Consider the following 26,887-nt stretch of genomic DNA (forward strand, 5'->3'; position numbering starts at 1 on the left):
ACGTGGTGATATTGTACTCCGGCCCCCTACCATTTAGTTCTGGGACTCTTGTTCCCATCGGAGCTTGTTCAGTTGGTACCTGCTTGACCCTCCCAGTGTCACCTTCTCTCCAGGCCCCCTCCTCGTAGGCACTGCTCTGAGTGGCTCCAGGTGAGCTGCCCCGCCCCCCCCCCCCCCCCCATGGAGCCCCTACAGGGAGCGGCCTCAGTGTAAATTCTCTTTGGATGCTGAGTCCCCACCCAGTGCATGGCTTGGCCAGATAACACCTGTGAGTGTTACCTCACATGGTGGAGAAAAGTTCATTATTTTAACAGCTGGCACCGGAGTTCCTCTGAGGGAGACATCCATCTCTTTGAAGAATTTGGTGATGGTTGCATGGGGTAGGGGGTGGGTCCCTGGAGCTTGGAAGTAGCTGATGTCGGCACTCGGAAGGGGCTGTTTCCAGAGGGGCCTGAAGACGAGGCGTAGGGAGAAGAAAAGAAGAGAGAAGACCAAGAGAGACATGAAGGAGCAGGTGAGGAAGGACGGGGCTAGGGGAGCCCAGGGCAGCTTGGCCAGTGGGGACGGAAGGGCAGAGGCCTTTGGGGTCGTGCTGAGCCTTTTCTAGGCGTTTCTCTCGGGGTAGCGATGCCTCTTCCCTCCGGCGTCTTCAGCACATCTTGGTCTGCTCAACATGTGTTGTGGCGAGAGCGCTTTCTGGGGTTTGGAGAGGTGGGAAAAGGGCCTGAGGGACACATGCTTGGAGACAGAGGCAGGTGGGCCCAGAACGGGGGTCCCCGGGAACTGGAAGGCATCGGGGGTGGGCTTGGCATGTCCAGAGATTGTGGAACTGGCAAGGGGTGGAGGGAGGGGGCGGAGCAGCCCATCCGTACTGGAGCTCCGGGCCCGAGAAGCTCCCAGGGAAGCCTGTTTACCACAAAACGAACCCAGGTTTCCAGAAGGAGCCAGACTCAGGCGCTGCGCGACTGGTTTATTTGGGGTGCCCGGTGGTTGGGGCTGACCGGGCAGGGCTGCTGGCGCTTCGGGAAGCTGGCTCAGGGTCCAGCCCCGAGGCGTGGGGCTGGATTTGGGGGCCCCGGGCTCAGGCCAGCGGCTCTGCCACCGTGCGCAGCAGGCCGGCCAGGAGCGCCACGCCCAGCAGAGCCACGGCCGCGAGCGCCACGTCCCCCCAGACGCCGGCGCGCACCCCGGGCGAGCCGAGGCGCCAGCCGCAGGCGCCCAGCTCGTGGCCCGAGAGCTCGGCCAGCGGGCGGCGGGCGGCGCGGGCCGGGCTGGCGCAGCGCACGCGCAGCAGCGCCTCGGGCGCGCGGTCCTCCAGCCAGAGGCGCAGGTAGGCGAGCGCGCAGTCGCAGTGCCAGGGGTTGTGCGTCGCGTCGAGGGTCTGCAGCTGCGGCAGGTGGTCGAAGGCGCCGGCGGGCACGGACGTCAGGCTGTTGTTGGCCAGGCAGAGGTGGCGGGTGCGGCCGGGCAGGGCGGGCAGCGCCGTGAGCCCGCGGCCCCGGCAGTCCACCGACAGCCCCATGCTCTCGAGGCTGTGGCAGGCGCACGGCCGCGGGCAGTCCCGGGCGGCCTCGACCGCGGCGCAGAGCAGGAGCAGGGCCCCCCAGGCGGGCATGGGGCCGGCCGGCCGCGGGCAGCGGCGTGGGGGCGGCGCCGGGGCGCGGGGACGCTGACCTGGCGCCGGGGAGCTCGGCCTCGTCCTCGGGCCTTCGCCGGGGCTGCTGGAAATGGGGGTGGGAGGCGCCGTGTCTAGTGCGGGGCCTGGCTGACCCTCCCGGGGTGGGTGGTGGCCGTGGGGAGAGGTGGAGGGGGTCGGGGGCTGACCCTCCCGGGGTGGGCGGTGGCCGTGGGGAGAGGTGGAGGGGGTCGGGGGAGGGCGGGTGCAGAGGGCGAGGCAGGGCTGAGGGTGGTAGGGAAGGGGAAGGGACGGCTTCCCTGGCAGAGACCCCCACCCCCAGCCCCCGCCCAGCTCCCGCGCCGACGCCGGGGGAGCAGCCGGTGGTCTGGATCTTAGTTTGGCCGCAGCTGAGCGGTGCTCAGTGTTGGGAAGAGCCCGGTGCGCACGCTGGGTTGGGAGCAGGAAGAGGGGCACCGAGGAGCAGGGAGAGGGGCACCGAGGAGCTGCTGCTAGGCTGGCGCCTGTTCCTGTGCACTTTGAGCAGGAAAGCAGCTTGCCTGGGACGCCCAGTGCCCAAGCTCGGCTCCCTCGAGCTCTGCGCTCGGCCTTTCGGGCCAGGCTCCAGCCGGCCCCCCGCCTTCCCTGAGGGGGGCTGTGTGTGGCGGTTTCCCCTCAAGCCTGGGCTCCCCCAGCGCCTGGCCGCCGGCGGTCTTCCAGTGTGGAATAAACGAACTATCCTCGACTCAGCCTGGAGAAGGCAGGTCAGAGCAAGAGCCCTTGGGGAGAGGCTGGAAGGGGGCAGGAGCCAGGCCTGCCCCCCGCCGCGGGGTCGGGGGTGGGAGGGAGCCACTCACCTGCGATGCCTTCTGCGGGGCGCCCCTTCTGCTGCCAAGTGGTCCTGGAGGAGGCCGTGGGGACGGCTGTGGGTCAGGCAGTGGCTGGGGGGAGGAAGGAAATGGTGAAAATAGCCTGCCTTATCCCCCAAGGGCAGCTCTGGGGGCGGATCTCCGGGGCAGGGGCCCGTGGCCTGGGGCACGGAAGCACGGGGCGCCCGGTTGGACGGACGGAAGGGGTCTCGCAAGGACACCGTTGTGCCAGCAGGACAGGGTGTGTGGGAGAGCCGAGGGGCTCGTCACCTGCCCCGGGGGCTCAAGCAGTTCTTGCGTGTGGTGGGAATGTGGGAAACTCCTGTTCTCTTCTTCCTGCTCCGCTGAGTGAGGGCGCGAGGCCCGCTGGTTGTCCCTCCGCAGCTCAGGTTTCCTCACCTGTGAAATGGGAGTAACCCCCCCTGCTTGCCACAGGCGTGCGCGGTGGTTCAGGGGCCTCCCGAAAATCCCTGGGGGAGAGCGACTGAGATTTTAGTTCTCTTCTGTCCTTCTGAATAGGTCAAGGAGAAAGTTTCCTTTTGGCGCCATTATATCTTTTTTTACTTTTTATTAACAACTTTATTGCAAAGGCACAAAAATAAAAGAACAGAAAAAGCTCAACAAGTTATGGGAACATTACTCCTAAAAAGTTCATTTTCAGGCACTTTTATCATCTAATTCCAACTGCTAAATCAGTTCCTCTAGTGTTCAGAAAGATACACGGATGAACACAGATTGGTTAAATGACCTAGTCAAGGTCTCCTTATTAATAAAAAAAGTGAAGGAGAGAAAAATGATTAATCATATTCATATCATACACCAAACCCTATTTATTTTTGTTTTTAATTTTTTCTTTTTGAGGTACTAGGGCTGGGGTTTGAAACCAGGACCTTGTATGTGGGAAGCTGGAGCTCAACCACTGAGCCACATTGGATCCCCTGAGTTGGTTTTTTCTTTTATCTTTCTTCCTTTTTTTTAAAGGAGATACTGAGAACTGAACCCAGGACCTCCCATGTGGGAAGCAGGCACTCAACTGCTGGCACAACTTCCACTCCCCCATATTTTAAAAAGCTTTAGAATTAATGTAGTACAAACTTTGGTTTTGGTACAAATTGGTACAATATTGTTAGCTCTAATCCATAAATTACATTAGTTATATTTTTTCCCATGTACCACCACATTCTTAAAACCCTGTGGTAGAACATTCCTGTATTTATATTATTAACCACAATCTTCATCTACTTCTCAAATCATTGTTATATATTCCCAATATTATCCTCCAGCTGTCCTCCAACTAAGATTCATCTTCCTAGACTACTTCTTTCAGCCATTATATCGCTAACACCTGCCTTGTATTTCCTGAGCTATTCCCTCTCCCCCTTTTTATTGTGGTAAAAATACAAAATATAAAATTTCCTATTCTAACCACTTTTGAATGGGTAATTCAGTGGCAGTAAGTGTATTCACAGTGTTGTGTAATCATTACCATAATTTCCAGAACTTTTTCATCCCCCCATAAAGAAACTGTACCCCCCAGGCCTGGTAACTTGTAGTCTACTTTCTGTCTCCGAGAGTTTGCCTCTTCTGGATGTTTTATATAAATGGAGTGATACAATATTTGTCTTTTTTTTTTTTTTAACAATATTACAGTTAACTATAGTCTCTACATTAGTAACTATAGTCTCTAAGTTACATTAGTTGTAGTTTCCTCATATATCACCATATTCTTAACACCTTCTAATAGAAGAACATTCTTGTATTTATATTAACCACAGTCCTCATTTATTACCCAAATCACTATGTTATACAGTCCCTAGATTATCCTGTAGCTGTCTTTCAATTAACCGAGTGCTCTTTTTTAAAAAAAAAATATATTAAAGAAGTTTGAGCTTACAAAACCATAACATGCAGAATTCCCATACAACACTCCTCTACCAGGGCTTTGCATTGCTATAGAACATTAGTTACAGATTATGAAAGAACATCATGAAAATATTACTAACTGCGGTTGATAGCTTGTATTTGGTATATTTTTTCCATACCCCCCCATTAACACCGTGTACTAGTATTGTACACTTGTTATAGTTCATGAGAGAGCACTCTCCTGTTTGTACTGTTTACCACAGTCCGTCTTCTACCACGTGGTTCTCTGTGGTGTACAGTCCCATGCCTTGTATGATCCATCCAAAGTGTGTACTCTGTGGCTTTCATTTTCATCAGAGTTGTGTAGTCATTACCTCAGCACATTTTCGAATGTTTTCCTTAGTCTAAAAGAAAAGATCCCATATCCCCTATTATTGACGCTTAGCATTGATATTGTACCTTCTTTGACACTGATGCAAGAATATTACAATATTGCTGTTAACTGTAGTCCATAAATTATGTTAATTGTATTTTTCCATGCAACACCATATTCTTACCACTTTGTAATGGTGACATACATTTGTTCTAGTTCATAGAAGAACATTCATGTATTTGTGCTATTAACCACAATCCACTGGGCTCTCTCTCTTTTTTTAAAGATTTATTTATTTGTTTCCTCCCCCCACCCTCATTTGCACTCACTGTCTGCTTGTCTTCTTTTTAGGAGGCATCAGGAATCAAGCCCAGGGCTTCTCACATGGGAGGGAGGTGCCTGATTGCTTGAGCCACCTCCACTCCCTGTTTGTTGTGTCTCTCATTGTGTTTCCTCGCTGTGTCTCTTCTGTGTCATCTTGTTGCATCAGCTCACCACATCAGCCCATTGCCTCAGCTTACCGTCTTGCTTTTCCTCTTTAGGAGGCACTGGGAACCAAACCCAGGCCCTCCCATGTGGTTGGTGGGAGCCCAGATGCTTGAGCTGCATCTGCTTCCCTGAGTTCTCTCTCTCTCTTTTTTTTCTATAGTTAGTAGTAATGTTTTTTTTTCCTTCTTTATTTTCTTTTAAATGTTACATTAAAAAAATATGAGGTCCCCATGTACCCAACACCCCCTCACCTCACTCCTCCCACATCAACAACCTCTTCCATCATCGTGGCACATTTCACTGCACCTGGTGAATACATTTTGGAGCACTGCTGCACCACATGGACAGTAGTCGACATTGTAGTCTACACTCTCCCCCAGTCCACCCAGTGGCCATGGCAGGACGCACAATGTCCAGCATCTGCCCCTGCAACACCACCCAGGACAACTCCAAATCCTGAAACTGCCCCCACATCATATCTATTCTTCCCTCTCCCTACCATCAGCAGCTACTGTGGCCACTTTCTTCACATCAATACTACAATTTCTTCCATTACTAATTAAAATAGTTCCCCAGCAGAACACCAGTAAGTCCACCCTAATCCATACTCTATTCCTCCAACCTGTGGACCCTGGGATGGTTATGTCCAGTCCCCCTGTACATCAAGAGGGGGCTTAAATTCCACATGGATGATGGATGCAACTCTCCTACTTTTAGTTGTAGGCACTCTTGGCTCCCTGATGTGGTGGTTGACCTTCTTTACCTCCCTGTTAGCTGGCCAGTGTAAGACCAATAAACCAGAGGGTAGAAGTTGCAAGTCTGCTGAGGCCCAGGGCCTGGCTGTCACATGGACATTCCAGAGATTCAGGTCTCCTGAGTATATACCAACCGCAAAGCCAACCACAGGTCCAGTAAAAGTAACAGAAGAGGCATGTGTAGAAAGGTCATATCTGAGTCCAACTCCATCACACTCAGGAACACAAACTCCAAAGTAGAGCCAGCTGACAGGGAACTGAACTCCAGAGCCATCTGCCTTGACCATAGAACCTGTGGATCTCTGTAGCCCTCAGGAGACCCCGTACCTGGGTTTCCATCTACTTTGGCTGTCTCTGGTACCCTGCTGAGGCGTGTGTAAGCATTACCCCTCTGATGACCTCCCGACTCTTTTTTTGGAGACTCATAACCATATAAAGTCATTTGTCCTTTCCATTTCCCCCTTTTATCCAAAGTCATAAAGGAGTTTTTTATTTTATTTTATTTATTTATTTATTTTTTATTGACTTTGTAATAATATTACATTAAAAATATATATGTGAGGTCCCATTCAACCCCACCCCCCCACCCCCCCTCTCCCCCCCCCCAACAACACTCGTTCCCATCATCATGACACATCCATTGGATTTGGTAAGTACATCTTTGGGCACCTCTGCACCTCATAGACAATGGTTCACATCATGGCCCATACTCTCCTCCATTCCATCCAGTGGGCCCTGTGAGGATTTACAATGTCCGGTGATTACCTCTGAAGCACCATCCAGGGCAGCTCCATGTCCCAAAGACGCCTCCACCTCTCATCTCTTCCTGCCTTTCCCCATACCCATCGTCCACCATGTCCACTTTTCCCAATCCAATGCCACCTCTTCTATGTGGACATTGGATTGGTTGTGTCCATTGCACCTCTATGTCAAGAGGAGGCTCAGATTCCACATGGATGCTGGATGCAATCCTCCCATTTTCAGTTGTAATCACTCTAGGCTCCATGGTGTGGTGGTTGTCCTTCTTCAACTCCATCTTAGCTGAGTGTGGTAAGTCCAATAGATCAGATTGTAGGTGCTGGAGTCTGTTGAGGCTCAGGACCTGGCTATCACATTGTCAGTCCAGAGATTCAAATCCCCTAAATATATCTTAAACCCCAACATTAACTGCACCTCCAGCACATTAGCATGAAAGTCTTATGAAGGGAGATCCCATCTGAGTCCAGATTCATCACACATAAACACCATTTCCAAAGAGGGGCCATCTGCCCTGGTAGTTAACCCCATCGGCCATGACCATAACTCCCATGGGTCTCTTTAGCCCTCAAAGGAACCAATATCTGGGGGTTGTATCTGCTTTATCTGTCTCTCTGACTCTGCTCAGTTGTGCATGAGGGCAATCCTTCTGCCAGCCTCCAGACTCTTTTTAAGAAACTCGTAGCCATATAAACTCATTTCTCCTTTTCATTTCCCCCTTACTTTAGGTCAAACAGCATTTTAAAGTCATGGTATTTTATGTAGACGTGGATATTCTGCTGATCTGCATTGAACCTTCCGTATAAGGTCATTTTCCAGTTGCATCATCAGTTGGTAGTTGATAGTGGTCCCTCGTTGCCAGGGAGGCTCATCCCCGGGTGTCCTGTCCCACGCTGGGGGGAAGGCATTGCATTTACATGCTGAGTTTGGCTTCGAGACTGGCCACATTTGAGTAACATGAAGGCTGACAGGAGGAAATTCCCAGGCACAATGTTGCTCTAGGCCTTGTTCTTATTTTAGGTTTATCAGCTCACAAGCATAGTCATTAGCATCAGGGGCTCACTGTTGAACCCTCACTCCCTCCCGGTCCCCGCCACTGTACCTGGGAGACTGTTGCTGCTCCCCTAGGGACCACGACAGAGCACCACTGGCCAGGAACCCAGTACCCCCCCTGCTGTGGTTTTTAATTGTTGCCACTATGAGTATATCCAAACATTACCATGTACCCTGGACATATGTTCTGTACAGCTCCCTGTCAGCCATATATCACCTGTCATTGGTATCCCATACCAGTATCCCTCCATTGCCATTGTTGAAACACTCTGTGATCCAGAACTCCCCAAAATTTGAAGCCCAATATAATGTCATGGTCCCTTACTAGGGAATGGCATATAGCGATGGGTTTAAAGGATAGATAAAGAACTTGGATAAAGTTAGATAAAGAACTTAGATAAAGAATGTTGACTTGAAAAAATTCCACATCCTATCTTTTTCTTTTTCTTTTTTTTTTTTTCTTTTTTTTTCCCCCCCCCCCCTAATTATTCAGCGTTTCTTCACAGGAGTCCTAGACCACAGCAATGTATATATATAATATACAGCACTCCCACACATCCACCAGAAAACCTTTTCCCTTCCACAGTGATACTCTTACGCCCTATTCATATCATATTTACTTAAAGTGATGTACAGAGTCTGAGACATTAGCTTTCTAACAAGGTAACATCTGTGCTTACATTATGGTGCATACTTTAGGATACACAGTTCTTTACATTTTTAGTTATCCTATGTTTTACATTATGGTTTACATTATCAGTCTGTCATCTCCTATATGTTATGGTGTAATATCATCTCCTATATGTTATGGTGTAATACATAAAGGAGTTTTTAACACCTAGTATTACATGTAGGCTGAGATATTCTGCTGGTCTGAGTTGACCCTTTTATTAAAGGTCTTTTTCTAGTTATATCATCAGCTGGCATGAGCTCTCTTTTTAACAAAAGACTACAGGCCTGGAGCCCAGAGCCTTACTGGGAGTTGGACTCTAGCTACAATTTAAAACCATTGCTTTATTTGCCTCACATTTATTCCTCTAGTGACTTTCTACTTAGGAGAATGAACTGTTTTTCCACTTATGTTTGTGATATAAGATTCTCTTTTAAAAATAAGTATATATTTATTTTAATTATTCTTTGAACATTACAAAATATTGAACAAAATTAAGCATAACAGTAAAATAGAATATTATCATTATAAAGTATAATTAAAATTAATTAAAATGTGTGTTTTCATTTATTTGACAAGCCCAGCATCTTGCCCCAGCTGGAGCAGAGGCAACAGGACGATCTCCACTGGCTTTGGTTCTTCAGCGTCATTACAGCGGTAGGGAGGGAAAGGCCAGGCAAGGGCCTGAGGGGTCTTTAAACACGTGCTTGCTGTGTTCATCTTAGCAGCACAGGGATCTTCTTGACACTTCCCAAAGGGCATTCTTTTTTTTTTTTAAACATATGTATATCTTTTTTATTATCTTTTTTAAAAAAGACATATACATCACACAAAATATTACATTAAAAAATATAAGTTCTCATATATCCCACTGCCCACACCCCCCACTCCTCCCACATCAACAACTTCTTTCATTAGTGTGGCACATTCATGGCACTTGATGAGTACATTTTGGAGCATTGCTACACAGCATGGATTATAGTTTACATTGTCATTTACACTCTCCCCCAGCCCATTCAGTGGGTTATGGCAAGATGTATAATGTCCTGCATCTGTCCCTGCAATATCATTGAGGACAACTCCAAGTCCTGAAAATGCCCCCATATCACACCTCTTTTTCCCTCTCCCTGCCTTTAGCAACTCCCGCAGCCACTGTCTGCCCATCAATAGTATAATTTCTCCCATTGCTAGAGTCACAATAGTTCTATAGTAAAATACCAGTAAGTCCACTCTAATCCATATTTTATTCCTTCATCCTGGCGATGCTGGGATGGTGCTGTCTACTCTACATCAAAATTGAGAGGGGGCTTAGATCCCACATGGCTGATGGATGGAGTTCTCCTGCTTGCAGTTGTAGACACTCTCGGTTTCCTAGTGTGGTGGTTGACCATCTTCACCTCCTTGTTAGCTGACCTGGGTAGTCCAACGAACTAGAGAGCAGGTGCTGCAACTCTGCTGAGGCTCAGGGCCCAGCTGGCAGGTGGCCAGTCCAGAGATTCAAGTCTCCTGGACTTATACCGACCCCAGCGCCAACCACAGGTTCAGTAAAAGTGACAGAAGAGGCATGTGTAGCGGTGTCACATCTGAGTCCAAGTCCATCCCACTCAGGGGCACAAATTCCAAAAAGGCACTAACTCCAGGGCCATCTGCCGTGACTGTAGGACCTGGATGTCTCCGTAGCCCTCAGGAGCACCAGTACCTGGGGTTGTTTCTACCTTGCCTGTCTCTGAGATCCGAAGGGCTTTCTTATTTCTTCTCCCATGCCCCTCTTCTGGGGACTTGGAAGGCTGTCCCTTCCAGCCTGCAGCGAGACCTCCTCCCGCGCTCTCCCCCATCTCCACCCAGGTCCCCTCTCGGGGAAAGAGCTGGTGGAGGGACCACTCCAACCGGCATGGCGGCAAGCCCTGCCCAGAAGCACGGTGATGGTGCTTTGGCTCCCAGAGGCAGATGAGGGCTGGGGACTTGGTCCTTGGGGTACCCCCTGGAGCCACACCCTGGCCTGGGGGCCTGCTGGCTTTCGAGGTCGCCTGGCTCAGACTTCCCGGGCCTTCCCTTCCCTCCCCGCTGGACGCCCTGTGCATTTCCCACCTCCTCCCCACCGCCTGCACGTCTGTTAGAGCTCCGGGGCCATGGGCTGACCCCTCAAGCCTAGGTGGGGGCCTCAGTGGGCCCCTGGGATGCGTGCGGTCTGGGTACAGTGATCTGACCTGACCCGGGCTCTTGCCCTCTTCCTCTTGGGCCCCTGAGCTTTCCTTATTCTTAACGTGAAGCTTAAACCAACAACAACAACAAAACCCACAAATAATAAATCATTTTCATTGTGGAAAAATTGGGATGTTCAGAGAAGCAGGAAGAAGAAAATAAAACTTCTCCACAATTCCACAGCCAAACAAGGAAGTCCCTTCTCCCCTCCACTTTTTTGGTGTATGTTTTCTTCCCACCCAAACAGGATGGCCCGCGGCCCACACTCTTCTGGAAATGTTCCCCCTCCTGTGAAGAAACCCACCTCTTCATGTCGTTGGTGGCACAGGAAGCCCTGCAGGGATGCCTCTGGGTTTTTGCCAAGAACAGATGAATTGGAGTCCACACCAGGATGGGCCTGAGAGGAAGGGCCATCTTAACGCCTGCAGAAGGACAGGAGATGGGGGTGTCTCAAATCTGCCTTCTCCGATTTGGGGTATTTAGGGTTTTTATGGGTGCAGGCATGGGAGGGCGGAGTGGTTACCATCACAAAAGGAAGCATACCCCAGGGCCTTGTTTTGCAATAACCATGAACAAGGGTAAGGCCGGTCCAGCCAGCTTCAGTAATTCCAGGTGTTGGCTTTCGGCTCTGCTCAATCTACTGGAAAAGTAAGAGAAAAGCGTCTGCGTAGTTCAGTCATAATCATCTGTTCCTTCTTAACTCCTGGTTACAGTTTCAGGATTCATTTTTACTTTTGTTTAGCAGCTAAGCAACGAAACTTTTAACGTTGGGTTAGGGAGGGCAGTGGGCCTCTGTCCGACCCCAGTGCTGGCAGGAACTGGGTGGGGGCTGGTGTGAATTGCTGCTTCTGTGGCTGGGACGCCGCACTGTTGTTTAAGGAGTCTCCTCAAGTGCAGAGCTTGCTGCCTCTGCCTTCCGCACGGCTTATCTCCTTTGCACAGGGTCTTGTGGTGTGTGTGTGTGTGGGGGGGAGGGGCGGGAGCAGAGCAGCTTCCTGAGAGGGGGCTCCTCCTCTCAGGGGCTGCCCACGCTGGCTGACCTGGTCTGGCTGACCACACCGTTCTCCCTGTGGGAAGACCGGGGCGTCTCTCCAGGCTCCCTCCTACCTGATGGGTCATCGCCCACTCCCCTGCCCCTCTGCTGCCCTCTTCCTTTCAGTCTGTAAGCATGCTCACGGCCTTCCTCGTCTGGAAGAAGCTTGTGTGCGTGCTGGACACCACGGTCTCCCACCCCACCCCGCCCCTGCCTTTTAAAAAAAATTACGATTAAAAAAAAATATATATATATATATATAATCTAAAGTTTCCCACTTTAACCCTTTTTAAAGTGTATGATTCAGTGGTATTAATTACACTCACAATGTTGTGTTGCCATCACCACCATCCATTACCCAAACTGTTTTATCACCCTCAGAGAGAGACTCTGCTCCCATTAAGCCATAACCCCCCGTTCCCCCCCTCCTGCCCTGTAACCTCCAATCTACTTTCTGTCTCTATGTATCTGCTTATTCTCGACAGTTCCCATAAGAGGAATCATATCATAGTTGTCCTTTCATGTCTGTTATTTCACCCAGCATGTTTTCAAGGTTCATTGATGTTGTATGTTCTTTTTTTTTCTTTAAAGATTTATTTTATGTATTTCTCCCCCTTCCTCCCCCCCAGTTGTCTGTTCTCTGTGTCTATTTGCTGCATGTTCTTGTTTTTGTCCACTTCTGTTGTCAGCGACATGGGAATCTTTCTTTTTTTTTTTTTAAAGATTTATTTATTTCTCTCCCCTTCCTCCCCACCCCGGTTGTCTATTCTCTGTGTCTATTTGCTGCGTCTTCTTTGTCTGCTTCTGTTGTTGTCAGGGGCATGGGAATCTGTGTTTCTTTTTCTTGCGTCATCTTGTGTCAGTTCTCTGTGTGTGAGGCACCATTCCTGGGCAGACTGCACTTTCTTTCGTGCTGGGCGGCTCTCCTTACGGGTGCACTCCTTGCATGTGGGGCTCCCCTACGCGGGGGACACCCCTGAGTGGCACGGCCCTCCTTGCGCGCATCAGCACTGCGCATGGGCCAGCTCCACACGGGTCAAGGAGGCCCGGGGTTTGAACCGCAGACCTCCCATGTGATAGGCAGATGCCCTATCCATTGATTGATGCCAAGACCGCTTTCCTGTACATTCTCTTTTATGGCTGAGTAATATCCCATCATATATACACACCACATTTTGTTGATCCATTCATCTGCTGATGGACACGTGGGTGGCTTCTACCTTTCAGCTATTTTGAATAATGCTGTTGTGAACATTGGTGTGCAAGGGGAAAGTTTATCAAAAACCTCCTACACCTTCCACAACAACCTCTGACACCAACTCTATTGGTATCAGAAACTTCAGCCAGCAGCTGTGAAGGCCCTGAGTCACTCGATGCAATGCAGGTCTTACTTTTCAGGAGTCAGGCCAGACCCCCAGCTTCAGGGTGGTCTTCTCCAAGACTGACTGCAGGCACTAGTCCCCGGCTTTGGAGCCCACGCCTTCCACGCTTCTGAGCTGGTTACAGATTTGGGGGGTTCCCATCATCCCCTCAGAATTGATAATTCACTAGGACGATTCACAGAACTCACTGAAAGTGTACACTTCACAATTATAGTCTTATGACAGTGAAAGGATACAATTAAGAAAAACCAAAAGAAGAGCCATGCAGTCTGGAAGGGTCCCCTTGGGGTCACAGCACAGTGATGTGTCTAGTAAGTTACGGAAGCTCCTCCTGGCTTCAAGGGTCCCCAGGATCCATGGTGTAAAATAAGTAAGAAGGGCTCTTTTTTTGACCTGTACAGCCTCCCTCCCCAAGGCTCTTGGAAGCAGGTCTGCAATCAATTACTGAGTCCAGGGCCAAGATTTGAGCAACTAACAGGGACAAACCTAAAGACCTAGAACAGGCTGAACCAGGAATCCAAGAACAGCTGCAATGCACAGCCTCCTGCCACTAAATTTCTATGAAAGAGAGAAAAATCGAACATCAGAATAAACTCACCATCATAATAAGATGCCTGAACATCAAAAAATTACAATCTATACTAAGAAAATGGAAGAAACGGTCCAACCAAAGGAACAGATCAAAGCCCCAGATGAAACACAGGACTTGAGACAACTAATCAACAAAGTTCACACTAATCTCCAAAATCAAATCAATGAGTTAAAAAGAAATATGGCTGAAAAGATAAAAGACATCAAGAAGACACTGGGGGGAAGCGGACTTGGCCCAGTGGTTAGGGCGTTTGTCTACCACATGGGAATTTGATATTTTGTTGGTTACTGTGTGGGTCTCTACCCACTAAGATACCACCCCATGACCACAAAACAATCATATTCCATAGGGGCATGCCCCAGGTGTATCCTTCCTCACACATCCCCCACCACTGATACCCTGCACCAGTGATCCTCCCCTGCCATGGTTGTGACTCTTCTGTGATTCAAAACCTCCCACAAAACAAAGCCAAAAAATAAATAAAAATCAAAAAGAAATTTGCATGGTACCTCTCATCACCTTAAGACATTGTCTTTTACGTATATTGACAATTTCTTCTGTATGTTACCCCAGTGTCTTATTTCTTCACTTTATTTTCTAAGAAGCTTTAGGTTATAGAAAAGTCACATAGAAAATTGAGGTTATTCCCATATACCCCTCCCCCCCCCGCAATATTTCCCCCAATAGTAACGTCTTCTATGAGTATGGTACATTTGTTACAAATGACTAACAAATATTGAAGCATGGCTACAAATCATGGTCAGTGGTTTACATTATGGTTTACACTTTGCACCATACACTTTTAAATGTTTTGGCAAAATGTATAATGACTTGTATCTGTCATTTTAATATCATGCAAAACAACTGTAATGCCCTAAAAATGCCCTGTGTTCCACCTATTCTTCCCTCCCCTTCCCCTCAGAACCTATGGTAATCACTAAATTTGAATTTTTGAAGAATGAGGGTCATGTTACATACACTAATATTAAGGGTTTGACATACTGGTCTGTTTTCTTTTATTAGGCACTGCCTAAGTACTTGAGAGAGTCTTGCCCCTCTATGTGAGAACACATCAGGACTCTCCAGGATGGGAGTTTAATATTTCCTTGTTTATTGTGTGGGTCTCCACCCACTGAGATAACACCCTTTACCAAGTAAAGTACTATGCTACCATAGTAGCATGCCCCAGGTACACCCTTTTCCACATATCCCAACACTACGGACACCCTGCACCAGTGACCCTCCCCTGCCCTATTTGTCAAAAGAACATTCACACCATTGTAGTTTCAACCACAGACCTACAAATCCCCACAGTTGACCTGTTCCTTCCTCCAACCTGACCCCTAATTCCATGGATAGACCAACCCTAGCCCCTCCAACTCTGCTTACCCTCACATTCCAGCACCGTTGACCCCAACACATCTCCATACCACCATCACCCCCATCCACTGCCAAACCACCCCCTTCCACCTTATCATAGGTTCTGCCATATTGAGCATCAACTCACACCCTAGTCCCTTTCTGTCTCCAGATAATGGTTGAGACCTAAATTTCAGCAAAGTTGCAGCCAAGACCTACTCTCGAGTTCATCAGACTTGCACAGAACAACTAACAAAAGGAAGAAGATAGAAAATGTCCTTCCTAGAAAACAGAGAAGCTACAATTGCAAGCAAGAAAGTTCCATTTATCTGCACCATGGGATCTCAGCCCCCTCTCAATTGGGAACAGAGTGGGCATTGCCATCCCAAGTTGTCAAGATTAAGGAATGAACAAATGTAAGGGGGAAATCAACTATGGACCAAAGTAAATTTTTTATTATTCTAGTAATGGAATAAGTTTTACAATGATAAAAAGATAGTGGCCACCAAAGGTTCTGAGAGGAGGGAGAGGGAAGTTGCTAGTGGTGCTTGGTAATAATTCTTGGTGTCAGAGACGCTATCCCTGGGGGTCATGTCCCACACTGGGGAGGGAGGGGAGGGAGTATGTTTTCCTTCTTTGGTTCCTTCCTTCCTTGGTTCCTCCCTTCCTCCCCCCCTCCCTCCCTCCCTTCCTTCTTTTTAAGAAGATATATAGATCACACAAAATGTTGCATTAAAAGATATAAGAGGTTCCCATATACACCATTCCCCACACCCCCCACTCCTCCCATATCAACTTCTTTAGTGTGGTACATTCATTGCACTTGATGAGTACATTTTGGAGCATTGCTACACAGCATGGATTATAGTTTACATTGTCATTTACACTTTCTCCCAGCCCATTCAGTGGGTTATGGCAGGATATATAATGTCTGCATCTGTCCCTGCAATATCATTGAGGAAAACTCCAAGTCCCGAAAATGGCCCCATATCACACCTCTTTTTCCCTCTCCCTGCCTTCAGCAACTCCTGCAGCCACTGTCTGCCCATCAATGGTATAATTTCTTCCATTGCTAGAGTCACAATAGTTCTATAGTAAAATACCAGTAAGTCCACTCTAATCCATATTTTATTCCTCCATCCTGAGGATCCTGGGATGGCAATGTCTACTCCACCTCTAAATTGCGAGGGGTCTTAGATCCCACATGGCTGATGGATGGAGTTCTCCTGCTCGCGGCCGTAGACTCTCTCGGTTCCCTGGTGTGGTGTTTGACCATCATCACTTCCTTGTTAGGTGACCTGGGTAAGTCCAATGAACTGGAGAGTAGGTGTTGCAACTCTGCTGAGGCTCAAGGCCCAGCTGGCACATAGACAGTCCAGGGATTCAAGTCTCCCAAGCATACACCAACCCCAGCACCAACCACAGGTTCAGTAAAAGTGGAAGAAGAGGCATGCATAGAGAGGTTACATCTGAGTCCAAGTCCATCCCACTCAGGAGCACAAATTCCAAAGTAGGGCCCACTGGCAAGGCACTGAACTCCAGAGCAGTCTGTCATGACTGTAGGACCTGGGTGTCTCTGTAGCCCTCAAGAGCACCAGTACTTGAGGTTGTATCTACTTTGGCTGTCTCTGAGATCCTGCTGAGATGTGCATAACCGCAACAACTCTGATGACCTCCTCACTCATTTTGAAGACTCTTAGCCATATACTCATTTGTCTTTACCATTTACCCCTTTTATTCAAGATCTTTTTCTAGTTACATCACCAGCTGTGCTCTGTAGTAATCCCTCAGTACCAGGGAGGCTTATCCTCAAGAGTTGTGTCCCATACTGGGGGGAAGGGAATGCATTTACATGCTCAGTTTGACTTAGAGAGTGGCCACATTTGAGCAACGTGGAGATTCTCAGGAAGTAACTATTAGGCACCCTGCAACTCTAGGCCTAGTTGAAATTTCAAGCACACAGACTCATAAGCATAATCATCAGTACAAGGGCCCATCACTGGACCATCCTTCTTCACTGCACTTGCACTTGGGGGATTGTTGCTGTTCCATTGGGGAATGCAACAGAGCTCCCCAGGATTGGAACTCAGCACTCCCTCAGTTGTCATGTGTAACTCTACCTACTATGACAATACTCAATGAACAGCTGAACATATCTATGTACCCTATATGCATGCCCTCCCATCCATGCATCCCCCATAAATGACACTCCATATCAGTGCTCCTCCCCTGCCGTAGTTGAACCCCTCTGTGATCAAAAACTTCTTCAAAAATGAAGTCTACTATATTGCCAAATTCAATTAATAGGAAAATGAAATAGTAATAGGTTTAAAGATTAGAAATAGAATACATAATAATTTAGAAAAACTAAAATAAAGTAAAAAAATAAATTGGGGTATTAAAAATTTGAAAAATATAAAAATTTTTTTTTGACATTTTGTCTTTCATCACTTTAATAGGTGTTGCCCTGTATGTACAATGGCAAGGCAATCTCTCCCATTTCTTCCTCAGTGTCTACATCCCTTTTTTTAATGTCTTCAAAATTTTTAGGTTATAGTAAAGTCATAGAATATAGGGAACTCCCATATACCCAGCATCAAACCATTTTCCCCCTTCCCCAGCAATGATTTTTTCACTTGTGGATGTTACATTTGCTCCAACTGATGTATGAATATTGAAACATAGCTACTAACTATGGTTCCATTATTGTTTACACTATGGTTTACATTTTAGGCTGTATGCCTTTATAAATTTTTGGTGATATTTAACATGGTCAGTATCCATCACTGCAGGATCATGCAGAACACTTCCATTGTCCCCCAGTTACCCCCCCTTCCAACTATTCTATTCCTCTCTCCCCCTCCCCTCAGGGCTCATAGTGACAACAAAGCTTCACCGCTTGAAGGAGAAGATTCATAGATACTTAACAATGCTGAGGGCTGGACACACTAGTCAGTCCTCCCCCACTGGGAGCCACCCAGGCTCTTGAGAGACACCCTGCCCTCTGAGAACATCAGGCCTCCCCAGGATGGGTGGGAAGGTAGTTTGTTTTTATGCTGTTTGGCTTAGTGAGAGGCTACCTTTGAGCAACAAGGAGGCTTTCAGGAGGTAATTCTTAGGTAACATATAATACTAGGCTAAGTTTCAATTTCACAAGGAAAGGTTCATCAGTACAGTCATCAGTACCTAGGGCCTGGTGTAATGGTCTGTCCTTCACCAGGCACTTCCCTTGTACTCATGGGATTCATGCTGTTCTATTAGAGAATGTAGCAGGATTTCCCAGGACGGGAATTCGATATTCATTTGGTTATTGTGTGGGCCTCCGCCCACTGAGAGAAGGCCCCATGAACAGTTGGACATACTCATATGCCTTAGAGGCATGCAGCAGGCGCACCCCTCCCCACACATCTCCCCCTCACAGACACCTCACACCAGCGATCCCTCCCTGCCACAGTTGACCTGTCTGTGATCCAAAACCTCTCCAAAAAGGAAGCCATCAAAATAACCAAATAAAATTTAATAAGAAAATTAAGTAATAGTTTTAAAAATAAATAAAATAAAAATAAAAATTTGAAATAATATAAAACTTTTTTAGACATCGTATCTTTTATCCCTGTAAGATCTGTTGTCTTTTATGTACAGTGACAATTTCTTCCATATATTTACCTAGTGTCTTATTTTTTTCATTTTATCTTCACAGAAGCTTTAGGTTATAGAAAAGTCACAAAGAAAATATAGGAGATTCCCATATACCCAGTGCCCTCTCCCTTTTCCACTTTCCCCATTGATAACATTTTACATGCAGATGGTACATTTGTTACAATTGATGTACTAATATTGAAGCATTGCTACTAACCATGGCCAATGGTTTACGTTATGGACCATACACTTTGAAAGGTTTTTGATGAAATTTAAAATGGCCTGTACCCATTATTGCAAGATCATACAGAATAATTCTAATGCCCTAAAATGTCCTATGTTCCATATATTCTATTTTTCCCTCCACCTCCCCTCGGAGCCTATGGTAACCACTGAGTTTCAGTTTTTGAAGAATAAGATTCATAGTTACTTGTACTAATATTGAGGGCTTGACATATTGGTCTGTTGTATTTTATTAGGCACTGCCTGTGCTCTTGACGGATTCTTGCCCCTTCAATTGAGAACACAGCAGGACTCCCCAGGATAGGGGCTTAATATTTCCTTGTTTATTGTGTGGGTCTCCACCCACTGAGATAATAAGTTCAGCATCACCTGTAGTGGAGTTTCCTGCTTGTGGCATCAGCCCTCATGGTTTCGTGAGCCCATTTCTCTTTTCAACCTTCCCATAGTCTGAGCCCAGAATACAGGAAAAATAGGATAACCATTCCACTTTCTCCACCTGAAAGGAATTTGGGTATTAATACTATGTTGTACAAGCAAACCAGAGGAATTAGTAATGTTCAACTCTTCTAGCCTTCTCTGAGGCATTGTCAGAAATAGGACCACAACAGTGGCACAAAACACCGACATCAGAGAGTACCTGGATCTCTTGGGACTTGTGCAACCACTGGCAAGTTTCCCGCCCTGGTCCTTGACTCCCAATAAATGATGGAAAGCATTTGACTTCCAACTTCGATGAGAATCCCACTATATACATATACATTCATTAAAATACTTATAAATAGCCCAAAGTAGAAAAGGAGCAAGTTTCCGTTTCAAGGAGAATGGATAAACAACCTGTGGTACTTCACACAATCGAAGATTACTAAGTAATGAGATGAATGAATTCTAAATACACATAGCATCCTTACGCTGAGTGAAAGAAGCCTTACCATACAGAGTATACATACTATATGATTTCATTAATATGAAGTTTCAGAACAGGTGAACAATATCCATGGGGGAGAAAATCAGGATATAGATGGGGAATGACTGGAAATTGGCTTGAGGGAATATTGTGAGTGAAGGTTAATGGTCCAGAACTTGAAAGGGATTTGGTTACATAGATATACATGTTTGTTAAAAGTCATCACTTAAGATGTACATTTCATTGTACATAAATGTTAAGTGAAGATGAATAAAATACACAAGGGTTGTGGGAAACTAATGGAGTAGGAAGCTCCAGGATTTAGTTCCTCCACGAGAACAGATACTGAACTGGCACTAACTGGATCAACTATTTTGAAACTCCAGAACCTAGTAGAACAATGTTGAACATCCAAAGAAAAGTGGGAGTGGGAGGATGAGGCTAGGAAATTGCAGAAAATACCGGTGAGTTTCACTCTGTGCAGTGACTCCCATCCCCTATCCCAGAGACTCATTTCATGCAGCAGTGTGTCCACAGCTCCAGCTCTAGTGTAAACAGCTGGTACCAGATTGGGATATAAAGAACTAATTCCCAAGATCCATGGGTATATAGTTTAGTAGCTGGTCACTGATTCTGTTCAGCTAATTTAGATGACTGTGGGCCAGCTCTCTAAGATGTTCTTTACTTTCCAAAGCTGCTCAGGTAGATACCATGAAATGGGTCAGTTTAAACATGGGAATTTGTTTGCAGTTTTGACACTAAAAGAAAGTTCAAGCCAGGTCATCAAGGTGATGCTTTCTCCCTGAAGACTGGTGTTCTGGATCTACTGGCTGCTGTTCTTTGGTGCTTATCTTGTGAAATGGCAAGGCACATAGCAACATCTCCTTCTCTGCCTTCTCATCTGGGTTCCAATGGATTTCAGCTTCCTGCTTTCTGTGCTATATCTCTCTTTCTGAATTTCATTCTGCTTATAAAAGACTCCAGTAATAGCATTAAGATCCATCCTGGATTAGGCTTTTATGGACCCCAGTAATATCATGTTCTTATGGCTAATCCGTTTCTGTGGGTGTGAAACTGTTGTAGGTGGGAACTTTTGATTAGATCACCTCAGCTGAGCGTCTTTGATTAGATCACTTCCATAGCGTGTGACCCAGGGTGGGTCTTAATCCTCTTACTGAAGTATTAAGTATTAAGTATTGGACTTATTGCAGTCCTGTATAAATGGGATGATGATGGAGAGAGAGAACCAAGAGACGGAGAGTAACCCTCAGAAGCTGAGAGAGAAAGTCCCAGACACCAGAAGCTGAAAGCAGTGGAGCTCTGGAGAGAGAAAGCCACAGGAGCAGAGAGGAAGGCTCAGGAAGCCAGCAGCTGAAAGCAACAAAACTGGGAGGAGAAGGGAGAGAAAGCAGAGGATGCTGTTGTGCCCTGCCATGTGATAGGATCCAGAGCATCACCTGATGCCTTGATTTGGACACTTTCCCAGCCTCAGAACTGTAAGCCTATATGTTACAGACCAAACCATTTCTAGTATATTACATTCTGGGAACTTTTAGCAAACTAAGAAGGCTATGAGAAGAATAAGGTCACATTGAGTGTCAGCACAGAAAAGTGCAATTGAACACAGGCTATTGACCAGCAAAGTGATGGCACATAAATGTGTGCTGAAAAACATTAAAGAACTCTGGTTGTTCATGTCCATGCCCAAGTTCAAAGACTGTAGTTTTCTTAGTCTTTCAATATAAGGAGAAATTATATGTTTCACAGTAGTTGAATAGCATTATAAAAAGGAATCCAAAAAACCTAAACTACACATAAAACTATGAGTTCCTCATGGTAAAAGTTATATGTTGTATTTAGGGGACATCGGTCCCCAGGGACAATGTCTAACATTTGGTTTGATCTGTATCAAAGATGATTCTCAGGAACTGTCAGATGCTCAAGCCAGTTTACTTAAACAGTGCTCTTACAAGAGCAACAGCAGGATGAGCCCCATGACGTAGGCACTGATACAGTAAAGGAGTCATATCACCAACTGGCTGGGAGTGCCTCCATTAAAAGGACATTCTCTCTTGGGAAGCAGATTTGGCCCAATGGATAGGGCATCTGCCTACCACGTGGGGGATCCAAAGTTCAAACCCAGGGCCTCCTGACCCAAGTGATGAACTGGCCCCTGCACCGTGCTGATGTGTGCAAGGACTGTCCTGCCACACAGGGGGTCCCCTGCATAAGGGAGCCCCATGCACCCATAAGGAGAGCCGCCCAGCATGAAAAAAGGGCAGCCTGCCCAGGAGTGGTGCTGCACACATGGAGAGCTGACGCAGCAAGATGACGCAAACAAAAATGAGACACGGATTCCGGGTGCTGCTGACAAGAATACAAGCAGATACAGAACACGCAGCGAATGGACACAGAGAGCAGACAACTATGGGGGTGGGGGTGGGGGGAGGGGGAGGACAGGGAAGGGGAGAGAAATAAAGAAAAAATAAAAATCTTAAAAATAAAGAGAATATTCTCAGAGTTATAAGAGACTCTCTCCTCTCTGTTACCACATTCAGTCTGTCTTTTACCAGGTGTTTCTTTCATATGTGGAGTTCAAGCTATTCTTGCAAGGGTAAGCCTTATTTTAAGGTCTCCAAAAGTTACAGCTGTGCTGAGGTGACCTCACCTGTCAAAATCCCCGGGCCCCTAAGTTTATATCCTACTCTTAGGTGACACGTAGTGACAGCCATTCATGATGATTTCTTAGGCCTACTGACCATCATTTATTTTATAGCCACATGTGTTCTTAGTTTATACTACAGCATGCCTATAAATTTACTACTGTGTTCAGAAGCCTCAATATAGTCCCTAGAGTATAATAATAATTTAGAGAATACTGAACCATTTACCTACCCAGTAACATAATATTTATTGAGTAAACAGTACAGTTGTGAGTTTTGGAGATTAATTAGCAAGAATAACATGAAATTTTAGTCAAAAAGATTGCATTCCACTGGTGTGAAAAATGTGATATAAGTAAGAAACAAAGAACCAAAGTTATTTCAGATTGTTGTATTTGAACAAACCAGGGTAGAGGTTGGGGTAGTAGAGGGCAGAGCTTTTCTAGATACTTATTGAATAAATGAAAGATAAGAAAGTAAATACATAAATAACATAATTTAAGAGAATCACCCATGGACACCAGATTATTGATATTCTCCTTTTAAAAAAAGATTTATTTTATTTTTCTTTATTTACTCCCCTCTCCCCCCAGATGGTTCTCTCATCTGTCTGCTCATTGTTTACTCACCTCTTCCAGGAGGAACCGGACACTGAACCCAGGACCTCCCTCATGAGAGACGAGTGCCCAAAGGCCTAAGCTGCCTCTGATCCCCGTGGGCTGTGGCATCTGCTGGCTGTGGCATCTGCTTGTTGTGGTGGGAGGCAGTGTCTGCTTGTCTTCTTTTAGGAGGCACCAGGGACCCAAACCCGGGACTTCCCATGTGGTAGGTGGCTGCACAATTGGTTGAGCCACATCTGCTTCCCTGTTGGTGTTTTCCAGCGTGGTATTTCTTATCAACTTTCTTGGGGATGAATACAGCAAAACCCACTCTTGCTAGGTGAAGGCTAGAGCTACATTTCTGAAGGTCACTGATTTATACAACATAATGGACATTCTGGTTCAGAAAGGGCCATCCATACCAATGTCTGGAGAAGGATGGTTGGGATGAGAGCAACGAGGAAAGGAGGGTTGCATGTATAGAATGCTGGAACTGTGTTTATGGTTCCAGTCATTGGTTCTCAGTGCTAACCTGGCATCTATCATTCAGAGACACAGGAACATACATATATAATAAATAATGAAACCTCATTATAAAGAGATATCACATGAAATATGGTGTGATATAGCCTTGAAATTTCCCAACTGGTAATTATGACTTTCAGATGTTGTTTGTATATTCTGCACTCTAGAATTCATAACTAAATCTGTATTTTCCAATTTCAAGTAAATCTACAGATTTATCATAAGGGAAGAAATAACCAGATCGGCCACTTTTTAACCATGATGATGGTTTGATTATTCCCATCACAGACCTCAGTTTCTTCATCTATAAAATGGTTTAATAAACTGTTACAAATTTTGTAAGATGCAATGAGTTAAGATATAAAGTGCCTTCTAACTAACAAATGCAAGTGATGTTAAAATAGCAGGAAAAGTGTTGAAACAATGTACAGCATCTGCATAACTAAACAGGTTTCACACAGAACTTGGGTTCAGTAGTTTCTTCCTCAACTCTACAAAACTCAAGTGTTTGTGAAAAGATTTAGGGTAGACACTCAGTAGCACAAGCCAGTGGCCACTGAGACTGCTATACTGAAGCATGAACCTATCCTGACTCTTCCTGTGATAGGAAGCCTCCAAACCCAAGTTTCATTGTCTCTCTTGAATTTCACCTTGATTCTGTTCAAGGCTAACATTAGTCTTTTTATTGGTTCTGGTCTTTCTCATACTTCAAAAATGTTCACAAGACCTGAAGTTTTATTCTAACCACTGTATGCACAGCCTAAGTAGAGGAAACAGTATTTCCCTGTCCTTTGATTCCACTTATCAAATGTGTACAAAAGTTATTTACAAAGAGAGAAAATGGGTTATTGGTGCCAAGGTGGTAAAGAGAATGTTAAACATCTTTTCAAAATGCACAAATATATTCTATCAGAAATTTAAGACATTTACTACTAGAGAATATTAATAAATTATCTTTCATTGCCTCATCCTCCTGGTGTCCTGATGACTGCACAGCCCTCACCCCAGCACCTGTAACACTGGATTCATTGAACTCACCTATTGAAACATCTGCATCCAGATTGGACTGTCAAGTTGTGCTCTTACTCATCTCTGTCAACCCTGTCTACCATAATCCTAAGCACATTAGAACCACTAACTTGGTAAATGAATGAATTATTTTTCCACATTCTGCCTATATTCTGCCCAAATTCTAGTAATACAGATGCAATTTCAGTAGAAATAACAATTCCCCATTCATGAGTAGTTGCATTGCCAAATAAAGTCTTCCTCTGGCTTCTCACTCACAGTCCAAGAATTAAGCAGGCAATGCTGAGGATGGTAAAGAAGCTGTGAGACTCAAGACTAATCCCGTTTCCAGACCTGCTTTCCCTGAATACCCAAAACTTCACCTGGGAGTAACCCACCAGCTAATCGACAGAAACATGCATTATGTTCCAAGAAAAACAGGGTAAGGACTCGCACAGAATCAAAAGTAAGAAGTCTGTGGCTATTGGTGCTTATAAATAACGTGGGACTAAATATCTTAGAGATAAGATCACTTAAGTCATTGCATTTTTATATGTTAATTATCTCCTCATTAAGTTTTCAATCTCCTCCCTCAATCAAAAACTCATACCACAGGTAGATTTTGGTCTCCACCAGGTGAACAATGTGGAATTTCTCACATTGAACTAGTCTTAGTTTATCTACTACCATTATTTTCCAAAATCCACACCAGCCCTCTGGAGTCTCATTTCTTCCTTGCTCTATCCTGCCCCTGCCATTCTCTGAACACTTTTAACCACTTGAATGTGGTTAAAAAGGGAAATGTGGGGATGCGTACATGGTAATAGGGTAAAAACTTTAAAAAAAAATCCACGGAACTGGGCTACAAAAACAGTGAACCCCAAGTTAAACCATGGACATATAGTCAATAGAACAATTATAGAAATGTGCCATCATCAGTTGTAACTAATATTCCAAACCAATGTAAGGTGTCCACAATATGGTGGTATATGGGTTCCTGTATTTTATGCATGATTGTTCTGTAAACTAAAACTTTCTTTAATTAAAAAAATGAATAGAGAGTAAGAATATACATATGAAGATATTTTCTGTCTATATTTTAAAATTTTCACTCACAAAAAGTCCATCAGGTAACTTGTGTTAGCTTTTGTCACATAGCAAGTTACCACAAACCTAATGGCATTAAACAACACCCATTTATTACCTAGCAGTTTCTGTGGGTCAGAAATCTGTGCAACATCTCAGGAGGATCTCACTGACTGCCATGGTAAAGAGTGCCTCAAGCAGGGGGCTCCTGAGGGCTCTAGAGACCTCTGGGCACTACAGACAGGGCAGACCACCCCAGGAAATCAGCCCCCCAAGGTGGGCCTTTCCTTGGAATATATGATAACCTATCTCCCCAGTGCATCAGTTAGACTCATTTATAATTTCCCTATACGTGGTTCTTCTCCCCTTTTATTTGAACCTATAATCAGCACTATATCCGTTAAATGTATGTCCCAGAGACTTAACTCTTCTGACTGTTCATATGCCAGTTGAGCCCTGAATCTCAGCAGAGTTGCAGCCAACACCTACTCTCCAGTTCACCGGACTTGCCCAGGACAACTAACAAAAGGATGATGATGGACAAAGCCCATCTCAAAAAACAGAGTGTCTACAGCTGCAAGCAGGACAGTTCCAACCATCTGCCCCCTGGGATCTAAGCTCCTTGTCAAAAAACACAGCAGCATTGCCCTCCTCAAATCTTCAAGATTGAGGAATGAACAAATATAAGGGGGAATGCAACCATAGACTAGACTTATTATCCTGGTAATGGAAGAACTTGTAACACTGATATAAAAAGAGTGGGCTCCAGAGGTTCTGAGGGGAAGGAGAGGGAAGAAGAGGTGTAACATGGGGCAATTTTCGGACATTGGAACAATTATGCCTGGTATTACAATGATGGATACAAACCATTATACATTTTGTCAAAACCTATAAAATGGTGCAGTGCAAACTGTAAACCATAATGTAAACTATAGACCATGGTTATTAATGATGGTTCAATATGTGTTCATTAAATGTAACAAATGTACCACACTAATGAAATATGTTGTTAATGGGGGAAAGTGGGACAGGAAGGGAGTAGGTATATGGTAATTCCTTATATTTTTGATGTAACACATATGTAATCTAAAGCTTCTTTAAAATAGAGGAGAACAACACACACACCAAAAAAACCCCAAGAAATCTGTGAGAGCTCAGCTGGGTCTCCTCAGGGTCTTACCAGGCAGAAATAAAGGGGTCTCCAGGGAT

The 26,887-nt window shown here is 45.7% G+C and overlaps 1 protein-coding gene and 1 long non-coding RNA gene across 2 annotated transcripts; one reads left to right on the forward strand and one right to left on the reverse strand.

Annotated features, from left to right (window-relative positions):
- Positions 1-956: 956 nt before the first annotated feature.
- Positions 957-2,596, reverse strand: GP9 (glycoprotein IX platelet). Its single transcript, XM_004475947.4, has 2 exons — positions 2,473-2,596; positions 957-1,721 (listed from the first exon to the last, which is right to left on the reverse strand). The coding sequence occupies exon 2, from the start codon at positions 1,613-1,615 to the stop codon at positions 1,082-1,084; it is 534 nt and encodes a 177-aa protein (XP_004476004.2). The 5' UTR covers positions 1,616-1,721; positions 2,473-2,596; the 3' UTR covers positions 957-1,081.
- Positions 1,260-26,612, forward strand: LOC111759834 (uncharacterized). Its single transcript, XR_002793702.2, has 5 exons — positions 1,260-1,330; positions 23,099-23,285; positions 24,581-24,726; positions 24,874-25,034; positions 26,128-26,612. It is a non-coding gene; the product is annotated as an uncharacterized lncRNA (long non-coding RNA).
- Positions 26,613-26,887: the final 275 nt, after the last annotated feature.

The sequence above is a fragment of the Dasypus novemcinctus genome, chromosome 26, assembly GCF_030445035.2.
Source record: "Dasypus novemcinctus isolate mDasNov1 chromosome 26, mDasNov1.1.hap2, whole genome shotgun sequence".
NCBI lineage: Eukaryota > Metazoa > Chordata > Mammalia > Cingulata > Dasypodidae > Dasypus > Dasypus novemcinctus.